Raw genomic sequence first — 19,347 nt, 5'->3', positions numbered from 1 at the left:
TTTTGTGCAAACACCACTTCTCTTCTCCAAAGACTCAAAGTGTTGCTACCAGGCTGCTTCCCAGAAATGAGCACACCACCACATTGATCAACTTTGGCTCCTTTTTATTCAGGAAGCATACGCTAATTCTTTTTATACATTTTTTTTACATTCCAGAAATAAGCGAAAATAGCAGTTTTAAATATGTTACAAAGTTGGCTTTGGGGGCTAAATAAGCTTTTCGAGAGAGAACCAGCCAACTGACCTTTTCATCAAAGCACCAATGTATCTTCAGTCTTTCACCAAGCTCTGCTACAGCTGTGGCCACCCTGGATGTGTTATACATCCAAGCCACATGAAAGCTGTAACGGAGAGTTGCTTTGAGTCTCTCTGCAAGGCACCAAGAACAGACAGTTCCAGCTTCCTTTCTTCAGACTGAATCAAAATTTTGGAAACTTTTCAATTGCTCTCTCAAGTAGTGCTCTCTCAGCGTGAAGACTAGAATTTGTTAAAACCCCTATCACAAGATACAGTAAATCACTTCCAATATTCTGGAAAACACATGGAAGAGTTATAAATAAATGGACACTAAAATTACTTTAAGAAAGTTTTACATCATTTAGTTGGTAAGGACATTTACACATACAGCACAATTTACTGTTAAACATTCTATAACTGGCTTCACATAAAGATGAAAATAGATAATACAAAATGATCTGACATTTTCAGTTAAGTTGGAATTAAGACTCTAGGCAACCCACTCCAGTACTCTTGCCTGGGAAATCCCATGGACGGAGGAGCCTGGTGGGCTGCCGTCTATGGGGTCTCACAGAGTCGGACACGACTGACGCGACTTAGCAGTTTTATTGTAGTCAACATCAATTTTACATATTGTTGCAGATTGCTGTGCTATGCCCTTTAAAATGGGAATTTCTTTCTTGGAGTGAAATTCCATTTGGATATGTGTTCTTGCTTTGTACAAACCACTAAAATCTGAGGGACACAGCAATATCAAAGACATAAACAGTAACTGCACAATATTATCTGCTGGATTAAGCTAATACAAGTGGACAGTATTCTTCAAATTGCAATATCTAATAAAGCACTATATGAAATGAACAAGGTGAAACATCGTAAGAATGAATATACTCTGCAACCAGTACATGTAGCATCACTTCTTTAATTCACAAATCTGCCTCAGGCATCTGCACAATAAATTAGCAAGATCTCAATTTGCTTGAGGCATCACCAGCTCATAATGCCCTACTTGGCCTTCCTGTTTGAGCTGGTCAAGTAAGTCCTCCTTCCGTCTTTTTCTTCCTACCACCAGGTACCTGTCGTGGCCCACCCCATGAGACTTACTCTTAAGACCATACTTCTGGGCGATCTGATGTATTTGCTTCCTCTCATCATTAGTCAGCTCTGTAGAGAAAGTTAAATCCGTGTGGCTCTCGGAGCGGGCATAGTTTCTGATGATCTGTTCAATATCTCTCTTGGCAATTTTATTTACCCTCTCTACATCAAGGCCAAGCCCTTCCCGCTTATGCTGCTCTTTGACGGAGATTGGCTCCCGAATGCCCTCGCCAGATTTACCTAAACCACCACCTGTCCAACCCATCTTTCTCAGCAGCTGATTCCCAATGTTATCTTCTTTGATTTGTTGTTTATAAGCCTCCTCTGCTGAGCGGCCCTGAATTTCATTTCTGGAAATCACATCTTCAATAGCTCCTTTCTTCAAGTTGTTAATAACAGTCGGTTGGGTCTTTTTGAGGGTTTTCACAGCTTCCCCCGCAGCTTCATATTTGACAGTTTTCTTCACTCCAACTGCTTCTGCAATTACTTCACTCTCGAGAATCACCTTGCATTTCCATCGGAGGCCTGTCATTCTTTCATAGACGTATTCAACTGTCATTCGGTTAAACTGAGCTGTGTCATTCAGTGTGCACACAGGATTGGAAGAATTCTCATAAACTACAAGATCCTTTATGTCTTTCTTCTTTCCAGATCCCCTGGGTGAAGAGCCTGCTTGGCATTGTGAACTTTTGACAGATGGATAAGTGGGCTGTGTTTTTTGAAGGATTTTCAAAGCCTCATCAGCAGCTGCATGTTTACTTGTTTTTTTGGTTCCATAACCTTCAGCTAAGCAGTGATCTTGCAAAAACACTCGACAACGCCATGTACGATTTGGCATCATCTCATATTTGTATTCAACAGACATTTTGTTGTATGAGGCAGAATTGTTAAGGATACCAATTGCATCGTTTGCATTTTCTGTAAGGATAAAATTGGTCCAGTGTTTGGCGGAAGCATTAAAAATCGGCTGCCCAGAAGCATCTTTAGCCAGCACCACCAGCTCTTCTGGTGGTTTCAGAGCTGGAGGAAAGTCATATGAAGGCATGCCAATCTGACACACCACAAGGTCCTCTCCAAATGTGTGCTTGAATTTCCGTCGGATAACCCTAACTTCAATACGTTTCTGCAAGAGTTTTACAGCTAGCTCAGTAGCTCGATCCCTGGACCCATTCTTGCTGCCAGCATAGCCTGTAGTTAAGTAGATGTTCTGGCATCTAACTTCACAGGCATAACCATCTGTTAGAAGTTTTTTATTTTTGGGGATGTCAGCAGGAGGGATTTCTTTTAAAGGAGCGTATATATATTCAGGATTTGTCTTACATGCCTGAATACAACGAGTTAACATATAGGTGTAATTAATTTTATCAGATCCAGAAGTCATCTCTGGATTAGAAAGGTTCTTCCAGATAGTTGCTGTTAATTTTTCAATAAAATACTGCTTCTCAGCTACCACTGACTCAGGAAATGTCTGTGATGGTGAAGGCTCAGGAGGTGACTGAGAGTCTGCCTGCTGTGATGTGCTGCTGGGGGCAGGGTTCCCACTGTCAAAATACATGTTGGCTGTGACAGGCTTGTCTTTTGTGAAAATAAATCCTGATGAATCACAATACTGAGAGTTCCCATCTTGTATACTGAAAGAGTCTTGAGTATAATCTTGGTAGATGTCTCTTGGCATGTTAGCAAAATGTGTTTGTTCATTTCTCTCTTTTGCTTGAGGGCCATAAGGATCTTCCTGTCTTTCGTCTTTTGAACTACTAGCTACAAAATGTACAGGCTCAAAACGAGGTCTCACATGGAATTTGGAACCGGCTTGCTTTTTAGGAGGATTTTGACCTATAGAATGAGTGAAATTTACAATTCATTAAAAAGGGATATTTCAAAAGAACCAAGCAGGAAAACAGTACCAACCACTTTTTTTTGCAAGCTGAACTGCTGGTAAAAGTTATGTCCCATCACAAAAACTTCAGCTCATTTAGGTGAAGGGACTCAAATATCAATGTAAGATTCCAGCATAAGGAGAGATGCTCCCTGTCCTTCCACGTGTAAGGGAGGAGACTTGACAGAAAATATGCCATTGACTCAACTATGCAGGTCACCACCATGCACGACGGGTAGATGCTTCTGCATCTAATGAGTTAAAGCACAGGTGAAGTGTACTGAGTAAGAGGATGTTCCACTATGATCTCATACCACCTGTGCTGAAAAGCTCCTTCTTAAGGACTGCAAATGGAACAGATGGCTCTAATGCAACAGAGATGATGACCAGAGGCGTTTACAAAGCCTCTCTTTTGTACCAGAAGTGACCGACTCTGTGATGGTGCTTTACATAGTTGCGACTAAAAAAAAAATCAAATAAAAAATATTTGTCAAAAGATCCCAAAGATTTTCAACTTCAAAATTTTAGTTCTGACTTATTCTGCACAAAAAGATGTTTGCTATATTTTATTTCTAGAACAAACTTTAGCTGGAAACTAATGATTTATAGAGGATATCAAATTTAAAGCTATGGAAGAACTCTGCTGAGGCTATACCAGACACTAGAGCTTTCTCCCTATAACACTGTTTAGTAGAAAATTGGTCTACCACAGACCCATCCAGGAGGATTTAGTTACTTAGGTGCTTAAGGGAGGTTCCATGGCATGGAAGCATTACCCTTCAAGGACAGCATTATAGCATGAATTCAGTATTCTTAGCTTTCAGTTCTATTTAGCATCCTCAAAAAAAAAAAAAAAATGTACAAACTGAAAGTTAAAACTTTTACAGTGTGTAAGATCTGATGTTACCAATGTTATTTAAAATCATATACCACACTCATATCATTAAAAAAGAAGCTACACTGTTTCTTCAAATCCCACCTTCCGGAAACAGTATACTCACCATCACATGTTGACAGGTGACGTTTTTGACCTTTGGAGGCCTTGGATAGCATCAGATCATATGAAGGCATCTCCCCAATATCAATACCTTCAGCCATTTGGAGAATTTTTTCCATCAAGCGTGGGCTGTACCTATTTAAACGAATATAATCTACAGTTAAAACAGCAAGAATGCAGTTTTTTAAAAAGCTTCTAGATGACCCATCTTATAATTGCTCCCACAGGACTTTACTAACAGAGTGTCTTGGCTATAAAACTGAAGAATCTGCCCTAAAATAGTTATGTATCAAATGAGCAATTATGTTACTGTCATTAGAAGACACACAAACACAAACATTAAGAAATTTAGGTGAAGACCATATCTTTAATTTGAATTAAAAGTATCCATATAAACTCATAATTTATTTTTCTCTACATATATACATATATGATGTATATCGTGTATACATATATGATAACAATAATGTAAAAGTACTAAGAATGTTAATAAGAGATGGATTGTTAACATCCAGATTGTGGTTTCTATCATTTCCCACCAAATGGAATCAGAGTCCTGAAAGAAGTGGCTGGATCCAAGTCTGGGCCAAGAAATGTAGAATCTGGGAGATATTTTCATGCCTGGAAACAAGGATGCTGTCAAAGACCTCAGGGGTTGTTGTCAAATAGACTCAGAAGTGAGCCAACTTGAATATCAAGAATAACCACAGTGGATTGAAACACATCAAACACGTTAAAAATCCATTAGTTCACAGTAATACTTACAAATTCATTATTGGTCACCTTTGGAGAATGGTGGGGAATCAAGTCATTATTCCCAAAACAAGCAACATTAAAAGAAGAAAGCAAGCATTTATCCAGCATTTCCCTGTACAAATTGTACCTCAGAGAAAACTAAAGAGTCGATGAAGAAAATCTCCTTTACAGAAGCATTCCAGCTAATAAACGAAGGAATGATAGATTCCTACCATTTTGCAACCCATAATGCAACAATAAATGATCATCAATGGCTGCTAAGTTTAACAAGGAGAGATAAGAACACCTTCCTAAATGAACAATGCAAAGAAATAGAGGAAAACAATAAGATGGGAGAGACAGAGATCTCTTCAAGAAAATTAAAGATACTAAGGGAACATTTCGGAGAAGGCAATGGCACCCCACTCCAGTGTTCTTGCCTGGAGAATCCCAGGGACAGGGGAGCCTGGTGGGCTGCCGTCTATGGGGTCGCACAGAGTCGGACACGACTGAAGCGACTTAGCAGCAGCAGCAGCAGCAGCAAGGGAACATTTCACGCAAAGATGGGCTCAATAAAGGACAGAAATGTTATGGACCTAACAGAAGCAGAAGATATTAAGAAGAGGTGGCAAGAATACACAGAAGAACTATACAGAAAAGATCTTAATGACCCAGATAACCACAATGGTGTGATCACTCACTTAGAGCCAGACATCCTGGAGTGAAAAGTCAAGTGGGCCTCAGGAAGCATCACTATGAACAAAGCTAGTGGAGGTGATGGAATTCCAGTTGAGCTACTTCAAATCCTGAAAGATGATGCTGTGAAAGTGCCGCACTCAATATGCCAGCAAATTTGGAAAACTCAGCAGTGGCCACAGGACTGGAAAAGGTCAGTTTTCATTCCAATCCCAAAGAAAGGCAATGCCAAAGAATGCTCAAACTACTGCACAATTGCACTCATCTCACACGCTAGTAAAGTAATGCTCAAAATTCTCCAAGCTAGTCTTCAACAGTATGAGAACTTCCAGATGTTCAAGCTGGATTTAGAAAAGGCAGAGGAACCAGAGATCAAATTGCCAACATCCATTGGATCACAGAAAAAGAATTCCAGAAAAACATCTACTTCTGCTTCATTGACTATGCTAAAACCTTTGACTGTGTGGATCACAACACACTGTGGAAAATTCTTAAAGTGATGGGGATACCAGACCACCTTACCTGCCTCCTGCAAAACCTGTACACAGGTCAAAAAGCAACAATGGATTGGTTCAAAATTGGTAAAGGACTAGGTCAAAGCTGTATACTGTCACCCTGCTTATTTATCTTATATGCCAAGTACATCATGTGAAATGCCAGGCTGGATGAAGCATGAGGTGGAATCAAGATTACTGGGAGAAATATCAATAACCTCAGATACGCAGATGACACCACCCTTATGGCAGAAAGTGAAGAAGAACTAAAGAGCCTCTTGATGAAGGTAAAAGAGGAGAGTGAAAAAGCTGGCTTAAAACTCAACATTCAAAAAATGAAGATCATGGCATCCAATCCCATCACTTCATGGCAAAGATGGGGAAACAGTGACAGATTTTATTTTCTTGGGCTCCAAAATCACTGCAGATGGTAACTGCAGCCATGAAATTAAAAGATGCTTGCTCCTTGGAAGAAAAGCTATGACCAACATAGACAGCATATTAAAAAGCAGAGACATTACTTTGCCAACAAAGTCTGTCTAGTCAAAGCTATGGTTTTGCCAGTAGTCATGTATGGATGTGAGAGCTGGACCATAAAGAAGGCTGAGCACCAAAGAATTGATGCTTTTGAACTGTGGTGTTGGAAAAGACTCTTGAGAGGCCCTTGGACTAAAAGGAGATCCAACCAGTCAATCCTAAAGGAAATCAGTCCTGAATATTCATTGGAAGGACTGATGCTGAAGCTGAAACTCCAATACTTTGGCCACCTGATGTGAAGAACTGACTCACTGGAAAAGACTCTGATGCTGGGAAAGACTGAAGGCAGGAGGAAAAGGGGACAACAGAGGATGAGATGGTTGGATGGCATCACTGACTCAATGGACATGAGTTTGAACAAGCTCCAGGAGATGCTGAAGGACAGAGAAGCCTGGCATGCTGCAGTTAATGGGGTCACGAAGAGTCAGACACAACTGAGCAAGTGAACAACAGTAAAAGCTTATCAGGTGAAAGTTGATGGGGAAGAACCTAGAAATAGACCCACACAGACATGCTCAATTGTTGATAAAACTAAAAGCAATCCAATGGTGGCAGGACAGTCTTTTTGTCAAATGGTGCTGGACAAAGTAGGCATCCAACCTAAACACACCACCTCAACCTAAACCTCACATCATATACAAGAGTTAACTCAAAATGCATCATAAACTTAAATGTGAAACTACAAAGTTTTTACAAAAAATACAGAAGAAAATTTTCAAGATCTCCAGCTAGGCAAAGAATTCTTATACTTAACACCAAAAGTATGATCCATAAAAGAAAAAGTTAATAAAATGGACTTCATGAAAATTAAAAAATTTTGCTCTCAAAAGATCCTGTGAAGAGGATGAAAAGACAAGCTACAGAGAGCAAGAAAATATTTACAAACCATATACTTGACAAAAGACTGCTCTGCTGCTGCTGCTAAGTCGCTTCAGTCATGTCTGACTCTGTGCGACCCCATAGACGGTAGCCCACCAGGCTTCCAGTCCCTGGGATTCTCCAGGCAAGAACACTGGAGTGGGTTGCCATTTCCTTCTCCAATGCATGAAAGTGAAAAGTGAAAGTGAAGTCGCTCAGTCATGTCCGACTCTTAGCGACCCCATGGACTGCAGCCTACCAGGCTCCTCCGTCCATGGGATTTTCTAGGCAAAAGTACTGGAGTGGGGTGCCATTGCCTTCTCCGGACAAAAGACTAGTATCTAGTATAAAGACCTCAAGACCTCTCAAGTCCAACAGTAAAATATATACACATATATTATGTGTATATATGTGTATATAGTATACACAGATATAAATGAACAAAAGATATGAATAGAACATTTCACCAGAGAGGATATACAGATTGCAAATAAGCAGATAAAAAGAAATGTTCAACATCATCAGCCACCAAGGAAATGCAACTTAAACCACAATGAGATATTATTCCATATCTATCAGAGTGGCTAAAGTGAAAAATGATGACAACACTAAATGCTGACAAGGATGCAGAAAACCTGGATCACTTGTATACTACTTGTGGGAATATAAAATGATATGGCCACTCTGGAACACAACTTGGAAGTTTTTTATAAAATTAAACATGCAATCACCTCATGACCTTGCAACTGCACTTTTGGGCATTTATCTCAGAGAAATAAAAGTGTACATTCACACAAAAAAACCGTACACAAATGTTCATAACAGCTTTATTTGTAACAGCCCCAAACTACAACCAGCCCAGATGTCTTTACCACACACCATGGAACACTGCTCAGCAAAAAAATGAATAAACTATTGATACACGCAGTATTGGGTATGAGTGGGAGGGAAATGGATGTGGTTATAAAAGGGCAATGTAAGGGATCCTTGTGGTACTGGAACTGTTCAATATCTTGATTATGGTTGTGGACATGCAAACCTACATCTGTGATAAACTGTATAGAATCACACACACAAGTATTAGTAAAACTGGAGGAATCTGTGTAGACTGCAGACTGTAACAATGTCATTATCCTGATTATGATATATTAACTTTGCAAAATGTTGTCATTGCGGGAATTGGGTAAAGAGCACAGGGCATTATATTATTTCCTACAATTACAGGTGAATCAATAATTATGTCAATAAAAATTTCAATTGAAAAAAGTTGGTGGAGAACTTTATAATCTTAATCTAACTAAAAATGGGACAACCAGACATGTGTCCCCGATGTGATATGACAGGGCAAAGATCTACAAAGTGTTCTTGACCACCAAATAATTGCACGCAAACCTAATCAAGCCCCTAACTCCTAGAAACATGTTAAGCACCACCACAATAATACAGTCAGTCAAATCCATGATGAAGGAAACACTATGTGACAGTCCATTTCTACATCCAATAAACAGCATAAAAATAAAAGGAGAGGGAATGGTTATAGGTTAAAGGTGACAGATCAATCAGATATGTGTGGACCTTGTTTGGACCGTGGGTCAAACAAACCATTCTGAGACAAATGGAGAAAATATTATTGGATCATTTTGAGAAATTATTAATTTTTCTGAGTATGAATAATGGTATTATGATTCTGTTTTTTTAAATTATCTGGTACAGATACACACTAAAATATTTGCAAGAGAAATGATGTCAAGGTTTTCTTTAATATATTCTGCCTTGCACAAAATACTGGGGGCAAGACGAAATGAGAAGGGTAGCATGACAGACTGTTGATAATTGCTGAAGTTGAATGATGCATGCATGAGTGTCCACTGAACTCTTCTACTTTTTGTGTTTGATTTTCCTTAATAAAAAGCTTTAAAACATACAATACAATATTGTAACGTAATTAGACTCCAATTAAAATAAATAAATTTATATTAAAAAAATAAAAAGGACTCCTTATGAAGTACATTTGCCCTTGACAGAATATCAATTTCCTGCAGAGAAACAAAACTATGGGCTCAGTGAAGTTTTGGTTATCATGGGATCTACTCACTCTTCTCACCTTCGGAGCCTTTCTAAGCCTAAGACCAAAAAAGACTTCTGGTGGTGTGTGAGAAGAAAGTTCTTCTTTGGGCAGGGGCAGGGGGCATGCTGTGCAGCTTAGTTCCCCAACCAGGGACCACTGGACCACTAGGAAATTCCCCAAGAAAGCTGTGAAAATGAGAAACGAGCACACCTCTACATGAGTAGGCTCTGAACTTGAAAGAGGATAACATTTTCCATTTTCAACACAACAGGTCCTGCACCCATCAGACGGCTTTCCTTGCAAAGCAGAGAAGTGACATGGTGGCCATCTCTGACAGATGACCTGGAAGCTAGCCCAGATGTAACCCACATTTCCCACTGATAACTGCTGCTGCTAACACCAGCATTTAAATGCCGTGATTTATTTTTATTTACTCTTATCTAAACATCAAAATGAGAAGGCAATGGCACCCCACTCCAGTACTCTTGCCTGGAAAATCCTACAGACGGAGGAGCCTGGTAGGCTGCAGTCCATGGGGTCGCTAAGAGTCGGACACGACTGAGCCACTTCACTTTCACTTTTCACTTTCATGCACTGGAGGAGGAAATGGCAACCCACTCCAGTGTTCTTGCCTGGAGAATCCCAGGGACGGGGGAGCCTGGTGGGCTGACGTCTATGGGGTCGCATAGAGTCAGACACGACTGAAGCGACTTAGCAGCAGCAGCAAACATCAAAAAGCATAGCCTAAAATGTCATACATTACATATATCACTTTCATTAAGATTTGGGAGTGGGGACTTCTCTGGTGGTATAGAAGATAAGATCCTCCTGCCAATGCAGGGAACACAGGTTCGAATCCCTAGCCGGGGAGTTCCTACATGCCATGGAACAACTAAGCCAGTGCACCACAACTACTGAGCCCACATGCTGCAACTCCAGAAGCCTGCGTGCCCTAGAGCCCGTGCTCTGCAACAAGAGAAGCCACCACAATGAGAAGCCCACACACCACAACTACAGAGTAGCCCCTGCTGGGCGCAGCTAGAGTAAGCCAGCACACAGCAGCAAAGACCCAGTGCGGCCAAAAGAAAATAATTTAAAAAAGATTTGTGAGCACAATTTCTAAGGTATGAGATGAAAACAAAAGATGATGAAAATGAGATGAAGTCTACAAATCTTAAACTGGTACTGCCAATTTTGCTACCAAAACTGGTACTACAACCAAACCACTCACCTTGAATTCCAGTTAAAATTCTCCAAACCTTATAGACTGATTCCAAACATGGTATCCAAGTGTAATGGCATGTATGCCATTCAGTGTGCAGGAATGATGCATTTGGGGCCCACTCCATTCACATTCACTTTTTCTCTCCGGTTTCTTCCAGCATTAGTAATGATTATACCTACTTACTGTTCCCTATTCATTACATCTGCCACAAAATTTAACATCACCCATAGGCTATAAAAGTAAGCCAGAAGGAAAAACACCAATACAGTATACTAACGCATATATATGGAATTTAGAAAGATGCTAACAATAACCCTGTGTACGAGACAGCAAAAGAGACACTGATGTACAGAACAGTCTTATGGACTCTGTGGGAGAGGGAGAGGGTGGGAAGATTTGGGAGAATGGCATTGAAACATGTAAAATATCATGTAAGAAACGAGTCGCCAGTCCAGGTTTGATGCACGATACTGGATGCTTGGGGCTAGTGCACTGGGACGACCCAGAGGGATGGTATGGGGAGGGAGGAGGGAGGAGGGTTCAGGATGGGGAACACATGTATACCTGTGGGGGATTCATTTTGATATTTGGCAAAACTAATACAATTATGTAAAGTTTAAAAATAAAATAAAATTTTAAAAAAAAATAATAAAATAAACCTTTGTGTTGGTTGCCAATACAGTCATCTTCTCAGCCCTTTATTAGGAAGTCATAATACTGAAGAATCCGAACTAGCTGGAACAATAATGGAACAGACTGTGTAGTACCTGCTGCTGCTGCTGCTGCTGCTAAGTCACGTCAGTTGTGTCCGACTCTGTGCGACCCCATAGACGGCAGCCCACCAGGCTCCCCCGTCCCTGGGATTCTCCAGGCAAGAACACTGGAGTGGGTTGCCATTTCCTTCTCCAATGCATGAAAGTGAAAAGTTAAAGTGAAGTCGCTTAGTCGTGTCCGACCCTCAGCAACCCCATGGACTGCAGCCTTCCAGGCTCCTCCGTCCATGGGATTTTCCAGGCAAGAGGACTGGAGTGGGGTGCCGTTGCCTTCTCCAGTGTAGTGCCTAACACTTGACTATTCAAAGAACAAATACTAATCTTTACATTAATCTTTAATTAATCTTTACTATGAAGACCACTAGGATTTCAGTCTTATTTCTAAAAATTCTCCAAAGAGTACCTACCCAGGGATAAAGTGGTTCCACAAATCTGAAATAAGCCAAGGCAGTAAATAAAGCTTTCATGACTCAGTTTTCCATAGTGCATTTTTTTAGTGGATTTAAAAGTAACACTTTTACTCCAGAAATTTTAGAGAATCCATCAAGAAAACACCTACAAACCCAACCACTGATAATTTCATTAACATTTTGGGGTTTATTTTTTATTCCTTTTTCTATGCTTCCCATACCACCTTCTCCCCAGCCCTGCAAAAAAAAAAATTCACTATCAGATCATCTATGTTGATTTGTAATCTGCTGGGATTCTTTTTTGATGTTTTTCTTAATTTATTATGTCATAAGCTTTTTCTCCATGTCATTAGCACATGACTTTTAATGGCTATACAGTATTTTATCTCATGGAAGGATCATGATGTAAAGTACCATTAAGGCAAGTCCAACAAAGTAATTTTAAGATGTATGCATACTATGCATTTACAACCCATTTGGTTGTAAATGCTTAAAAAAGAAAACCAAAAAGCCCCAGCTGGTCTTTAAGGTTTTCCAAGGTAGTTTATCATGTATCAAGCTTTTTGGAAATCACAACTGTGCCACCATACCTACCATACAAAAAGATGATTTCTAATGGACAAAGACATCTGACTTCATGAATCTTACATTCTTGAAAAAAGACACGTGCTTATAGGTGTATACTTATGATATACAATGGCACCTGAAATTTATTAAATATTCAGGAATAGATGCTTTCTTTCAAATTAAAAAAATTATCAAACTGCTCTACTAGGTCCAAATTTAAAAGGTGAGGTTTGAAAACTAAGCAAAGGTTAGGATTTCCAAATATAAAATTATTTATGCAAACCTATTCAAAAGACTCCTACATAGTGAATAACATACAACTAAGATTACTGATACAGCTTTTAAAAGCTCCCACTCATATTTCATCAGCTGGTGATTGATGCACTCTACCTACTATGTGCAAAGTTAGTTTCACAACATGAGCCCAGTCAGCATCTTCCTTCCAAACGTCAGTCTCACATCAACAGGAAGAGACAAATAATCAAGGTGGCAAACTGGATTCATTTTAGGATATATTTTCTCTATTGATTAATATCTCACCAAAAGTCAATAGATCAGGATTCTGTTTCTTTTTTTTGGATTCTGTTTCCAATACTACTGATGAAGAATGATTGGAAAGCTGAATGCCCCACTTAACCAAACATTCTGCTTTATTAAAGATACACGCACTATCAAAAATTTTAAGTAAAAATTGCACAGGTCCCTTGGAATTCATATGAACAATTATGTCTGTGCTGTACATGAAGTTGATAAGACTGCACTAAATTTTCATTAGCCACAAGATATATGTTAGAAATGGCCTACAGAAAAAAAAAAAAAAAAACCTTGACACGTTGTTTATTTTTATGAAACAGAGAAGAAAAGTTGAAGAGAAATAATTTCAGCTGTTTGGGCTTCCTGATTGCCTGCTGCTGCTGCTGCTAAGTCGCTTCAGTCGTGTCCGACTCTGTGCGACCCCATAGATGGCAGCCCACCAGGCTCCCCCATCCCTGGGATTCTCCAGGCAAGAATACTGGAGTGGGTTGCCATTTCCTTCTCCAATGCATGAAAGTAAAAAGTCAAAGTGAAGTCGCTCTGTCGTGTCTGACCCTTAGAGACCCCATGGACTGCAGCCTACCAGGCTCCTCTGTCCATGGGATTTTGTAGACTGAGGGAAAAAAATGATCAAAAAGCAGATTAGAAAACATTGTTTTATTTATCCTGTAAGACAACGGTTCTCATAGTGTAGTCCCTGGATGAGCATCATCCATTACCTGGGAAGTTGTTAGAAACACAAATTCTAGGGTCCCACCTCATACCCACTGAATCAGAAACCCTGGCAGTAGAGCCCAGCAATCTGTGTTTTAAGAAGCCTAAGATTCTGATGCTGCTTAAGTCTGAGAAACATGTTACAGATGGTCAAGAAGATATTAAAACTTGTTCTCTGAGAATCGCCACTATCACCAAAAGGGATTGAAACATGATTTGCTCCCCTGCTCATGTGAGCTCCTCCTGGCTTGGTCTTATGATCAAGGATTTTTCAAAGCTATCCCTGACCTAGGAGTTCTTTCAGTCCCAGCTAAATTAGAACACACAAAGTCCTGCGAGTGGGAAACAAAATGCAAAGAGTTCTCTTCTGGCTACTGTTTATAATCTGTTCTAAAAGTCAGGGGATGGGCCTTCAAAGACAAATTAATGATTTCAGTTTAGAGTGGGCTGTGTCACCATGCATTCTGCAGTCCCCCTGGGAGAAAAGATGAGTCTTCTGTCACAGAAAAATAGACCAGAAAAGAGAGCTCTGCCAACACCGACGTTAACAAGTACTGGAATACAGATTTTACTCACCTGAAGATGACAGCTGACATAAAGCCTGCCTCAAGTGGAAGATTACACTTGGTTCCTAGTTTCCATGATTCTTTATTGCCCCTTCCCTTTCTCCTATATCTAAGTTAACAGATAGAATGTAAACATTACTCTTCAGTTAAACTATTGGTTAACATTATAGCAATTCTTTAAGTTTTTTTCTTAAAGGATTCAGATTTCCCATGGCTTCTGTGATATTAAGGACATCTATGATTATGGGATAAAGGTACCATTCCAATTGCCAGAACAATATTGTTAAGTGCAGGTCAGTTAGATTTATCTGACTTGATTAATTACTGAGGCTTCCCCAGTCACAACCAGTTCCTCCAGTGAAATAGTCATTATCTCTGGAGGCAGAAAAGTACACTAATCTAGAGAAGACAGAAAAAATATTTTTGTGTTATGGAAGCAAAACAAGTATCACACTGGATGCTATCTATGTTCAATAATTAAGCATTAACCACAGACAATCTTATTTATCTGTATGTTACAATCATTCCTGGAACTGAACTGGTTGAATTTGATCTGATCATTTTTCATAATTTCTCATCCTTCCTAAAAAATTTGCCCTGAAGCAAGTGTCAAAAAAAAAACAAAACCCTATCAGTCTATCAAAGGAATGATTAGTCTAGTATAGGGCCGATTTGAAGGTTCTGAAGGACAGTGGCCAAGTAGTCTGTTTAAAAAAAAAAAATGCGTTGGAACCATACTGCAGTCTCCATTGAATGCAAAGAGCTTTCAAAGAGGCCTGTTCAGAACAGGCACTAGGTTCTAAGAAAGGGGAGCGGGGCGGGGGCGGGGTGGGGAGGTGGCGACAAACACACACCTAAAACCTTACTCAGAGGCCAAATGTTAATCCCACTGATCACATTTAAGGTGAAATGAGGGCAATCCGCTTTTACAGTAGATATAACCATTTCTTTGTTTGCGTCCAGACACATTATGCGCAAATCTACAAGCAAGGCGGACCCTGCGGCTGAGACCTCATACAAACCGCCTCCCCAGGAGAAGACAGCAAAACCCAGCTAGGGGGCTGCTATTTAATCTAACGGGAATGGAAAGAGAGAACGCTCAGGAGACTAGGATTAGAACCGCAGAGCCCCTCTCTTCTCCCCCCATAGACCCCGGAACCCCGACTGTCGAATATTCTCTGCGGATACCGCATCCCTGGAAGGTCCTACGCAGGTCCGAGGTTCTGCTATTCGTCATTTCCCACGCCCTCCAATACACCATCACAATGACCACCTCTCGGCAATCCTCTCCCAGGCGCTATTTCATCTCCATCCCTGGTCCTGGACAGCCTCTCCCGCGATCCCCGCACCTTTCTAGCTGTTATGTCATCTGCAGCCACCTCGCTCAGCCAACCGCCCCCGTCCCCGCCCGCCCGCCCTGGGCCAACAGTGGAGTCCTCGAGCACCTCCAAATCTCCAGTCTCTAAGCACTCATCCATACTCGCCCCCTCCTTCCCTATCCCGACCCTCTTCACCGATCCCCACCCCACCCGGGTCCCCAGCCCGACCCTCACACCTTACTCACCTGCAGCCCAAGAAAACGTGGTTGGTCCAGGCAGCGGAGAGCGCGAGGAGCTGGTCTAGGGCAGCCCCGGGATAACTGTGCAGGTGCCGACAGATGAAGCTGCGCCGCAGAGCCCACTGCCAGTCACTTTCGTGGCTATAGCGCCACTGCTCCAGCACTGGCTCGGGCGGGGGCGGCGGGAGGGGCGGCGGCGGCGGCGGCGGGAGGGGGGGTAGCGGCGGCGGCGACAGGAAGTCGCCCCCCAACAGCAGACGTCCGCCAGCCATCTTCTCCGCCCCCAAGCAGGGACCCCAGGGATGAAGCCGACTCCTGATCAGGAGCAAGCGGGAACTGGAGGTTGGTGGGAGGGACCGGGTGAGCAGGGGCGCGCCGGGGGCACGAAGACCAACTCTCAGGGGACTGGAGTGTGTACGTGAGGGGCGACCGTTAAAAAGGGGAAGGCGACCACAAGCTCCTGTCCCGGCAACCCGGGTACACGCCCGCTGCACTCCTGCAACTCGTGGAGGAGCACGAGGGCACCCGGCACAGTCACTCGCGCGCCGGGGAGACCAAGCCAGGCCCAGCGCTCCGCACCTCCGGCGACCCTCAGATTCACGCACTGCGCTGGGAAAGAAAAAAAAAGACACCTGCACGCTCTGCTCCCCCTTCTCTGAGTTCTAGTCTACCTACCCGCGTGCCGCCCTGAGGTTGTGAGGCCAGTACGCGTGCGCTGCGGCTGTTCCCTAACTTCAAAATCCCGTCGCTGAGTCTCGCGCGACCTACGTTTTTTTCCCTTCTTATGACGACTAGGGGTCTTTGACGTACTGTGGTCGCAAGCGTGGGGCGGGGCTCCGGGAAGGGGATTTTTTGAAAGATTTTTCTGAGGTTTGGGAACATGGTTCCGTTAACTCCTTAGAAGGCTCTCTCAGGTGACTGTTGGCAGCAATAGGTCGCCTTACGCTTTCCCCTGGGTTTCTGACAGTGGGAGGGACTTGGGTTTGAAATGGATAACACACTTTTTTTCTTCTTAATGTAAGCTCTCCGAGGCGCTCTTTCTTCAGAGGATAGCTTGAAAAGCTATCTGTGCGTCGTACACCATTAGCTTTGTTTGATTGTGAAGTAATAGTAAAAACAAAATACTTAAGAAAAAATCATCCAAACCCACTTATCCATACTCCATCCCAGTTGCTGACAAATACAAGCATCGTGTTCACACAGTTCTGATCACGGTTTCAAATAATCCTATATTAAGTGTATCAATTTAAAACGTGCAGAATATTACAAAATACAAAAGGGGCCCCCAAACTAAAAGCTGCACAGCACCAAATGGCTCACTCTGTAGGCAAACGTTTTCACTAGACCCGCGGTCTGCTCCAGCCCCTCAATCACTGTCTGCCCGTCTGTGCTATGGAAGTAGTTAATGAGTGTCAGCGGGAATTTATATATCTATTTTATATAAGGTTGGGATTGGTATCTTTCATGTAAACAATTTTATGTATTTATTAATTTGGCTGCACTGGGTCTTCCTTGGGGCATCCAGGCTATGTCTAGTTGTGGTATCTTAGTTCGAGGGCTAGGAATCAAACCGGGCTTCGCTGCATTGGAATGCAGATTCTTAACCACTGGACCACCAGGAAAGCCCCCGGTCGGTAGGAATTTACACAGCACTTACTGTGTGCTCAGTATAGTCAATACAAAGGAAAAAGAAACTGGATTTTCTCTGTTGTCCTGGAACTAATTATTGGGTTGGTGGGGAGAAATAGTCCTGCCTAGAACTCACTGTTCCATAGCAGGAGGACTGTTGGATGAAGTGACTTTTATCCGTTGTCCCCTTTTAACTGTTTTCAGATCAGATCACATCAGATCAGTCGCTCAGTCGTGTCCGACTCTTTGCGACCCCATGAATCACAGCACGCCAGGCCTCCCTGTCTATCACCAACTCCCGGAGTTCACTGAGACTCACATCCATCCAGTCGGTGATGCCATCCAACCATCTCATCCTCTGTCCTCCCCTTCTCCTCTTGCCCGCAATCCCTCCCAGCATCAGAGTCTTTTCCAATGAGTCAACTCTTCCCATGAGGTGGCCAAAGTACTGGAGTTTCAGCTTTAGCATCATTTCTTCCAAAGAAATCCCAGGGCTGATCTTCAGAATGGACTGGTTGGATCTCCTTGCAGTCCAAGGGACTCTCAAGAGTCTTCTCCAACACCACAGTTCAAAAGCATCAATTCTTTGGCCCTCAGTCTTCTTCACAGTCCAACTCTCACATCCATACATGACCAATGGAAAAACCATAGCCTTGACTAGACAAACCTTTGTTGGCAAAGTAATGTCTCTGCTTTTGAATATGCTATCTAGGTTGGTCATAACTTTCCTTCCAAGGAGTAAGCGTCTTTTCATTTCATGGCCGCAGTCACCATCTGCAGTGATTTTGGAGCCCCCCAAAATAAAGTCTGACACTGTTTCCACTGTTTCCCCATCTATTTCCCATGAAGTGATGGGACCAGATGCCATGATCTTCGTTTTCTGAATGTTGAGCTTTAAGCCAACTTTTTCACTCTCCACTTTCACTTTCATCAAGAGGCTTTTTAGTTCCTCTTCACTTTCTGCCATAAGGGTGGTGTCATCTGCATATCTGAGGTGATTGATATTTCTCCCGGCAATCTTGATTCCAGCTTGTGTTTCTTCCAGTCCAGCGTTTCTCATGATGTACTCTGCATATAAGTTAAATAAGCAGGGTGACAATATACAGCCTTGATGTACTCCTTTTCGTATTTGGAACCAGTCTGTTGTTCCATGTCCAGTTCTAACTGCTGCTTCCTGACCTCTTGAGAAATTTAACTGTTTTAGGATGTATTTATCATTATGTGACATATTTATATGTAGGGCTGTTTTGGACTGACAAGAGCAGAAGATCACAGCATTTTTCACTTTAATAATGATTTATTTTCATGCCTGTCTCTCCCATTCCACAGGGAGTGCTGTCTTTGACTCTGTGGTAGGTACTCATGTTTATTGAAGTAATGACAGTCTTTGAACCAGAAATCAAAGAAAGTGATACTAGAAAGGAAGCTTTGAGATCATAAATTCAAATAATTATTGTATGAGTGAGAAAAATAAGGCCAGAGAGGTAGAGTGATAACTGAAGTCTGTAGAGGCGGGTTCTGGCAAAGCTGAGATCAGAATCTAGGTCACCTGACTTCTCATCCAGTGCTCCCCACTCATTTGCCATTATATTGCCCTGTGTTTTTTTTTTTAAATTCTTCACAGTATGTACCATCTTTTGAACTTCAAAAAATTTTTGACTCCTCCTCACCCCCTGTGACAGTGCCATGAGAGCAAGGAACTCATCTGTCTTGCTTTTAGCAACTACATTTGGCTCTTGTAGGAACTCCATAGATATTTGTTGAATTAAATGAATGAC

The 19,347-nt window shown here is 41.9% G+C and overlaps 1 protein-coding gene across 2 annotated transcripts; it reads right to left on the bottom strand.

Moving 5' to 3' along the window:
• Window positions 1–87: 87 nt before the first annotated feature.
• On the bottom strand, window positions 88–16,696 carry NKRF (NFKB repressing factor). 2 transcript variants are annotated; one of them, XM_027534964.1, is made up of 4 exons: window positions 15,947–16,691; window positions 14,393–14,491; window positions 4,210–4,340; window positions 88–3,165 (listed from the first exon to the last, which is right to left on the bottom strand). In XM_027534964.1, exons 1-4 carry the CDS (start codon window positions 16,210–16,212, stop codon window positions 1,208–1,210), a joined length of 2,454 nt encoding a protein of 817 aa, XP_027390765.1. In that variant the 5' UTR covers window positions 16,213–16,691; the 3' UTR covers window positions 88–1,207. The 2 variants fall into 2 exon arrangements, with proteins under 2 accessions (XP_027390765.1, XP_027390767.1); XM_027534966.1 differs by lacking the exon at window positions 14,393–14,491 and having other exon boundaries at window positions 15,947–16,696.
• Window positions 16,697–19,347: the final 2,651 nt, after the last annotated feature.

Source organism: Bos indicus x Bos taurus, chromosome X (assembly GCF_003369695.1).
Source record: "Bos indicus x Bos taurus breed Angus x Brahman F1 hybrid chromosome X, Bos_hybrid_MaternalHap_v2.0, whole genome shotgun sequence".
NCBI lineage: Eukaryota > Metazoa > Chordata > Mammalia > Artiodactyla > Bovidae > Bos > Bos indicus x Bos taurus.
The sequence above is the reverse complement of the archived record's forward strand: the minus strand, read 5'-3'. Positions and strand labels throughout refer to the sequence as shown.

Coding starts and splice junctions, on each gene's coding strand:
- NKRF (XM_027534964.1), bottom strand. CDS start 16,212: ATGGCTGGCGGACGTCTGCTGTTGGGGGGCGACTTCCTGTCGCCGCCG. Junction 14,492..15,946: donor CACGTTTTCTTGGGCTGCAG/GTGAGTAAGGTG, acceptor CTGTTAACTTAG/ATATAGGAGAAAGGGAAGGG. Junction 3,166..4,209: donor TCACCTGTCAACATGTGATG/GTGAGTATACTG, acceptor CTCATTCTATAG/GTCAAAATCCTCCTAAAAAG.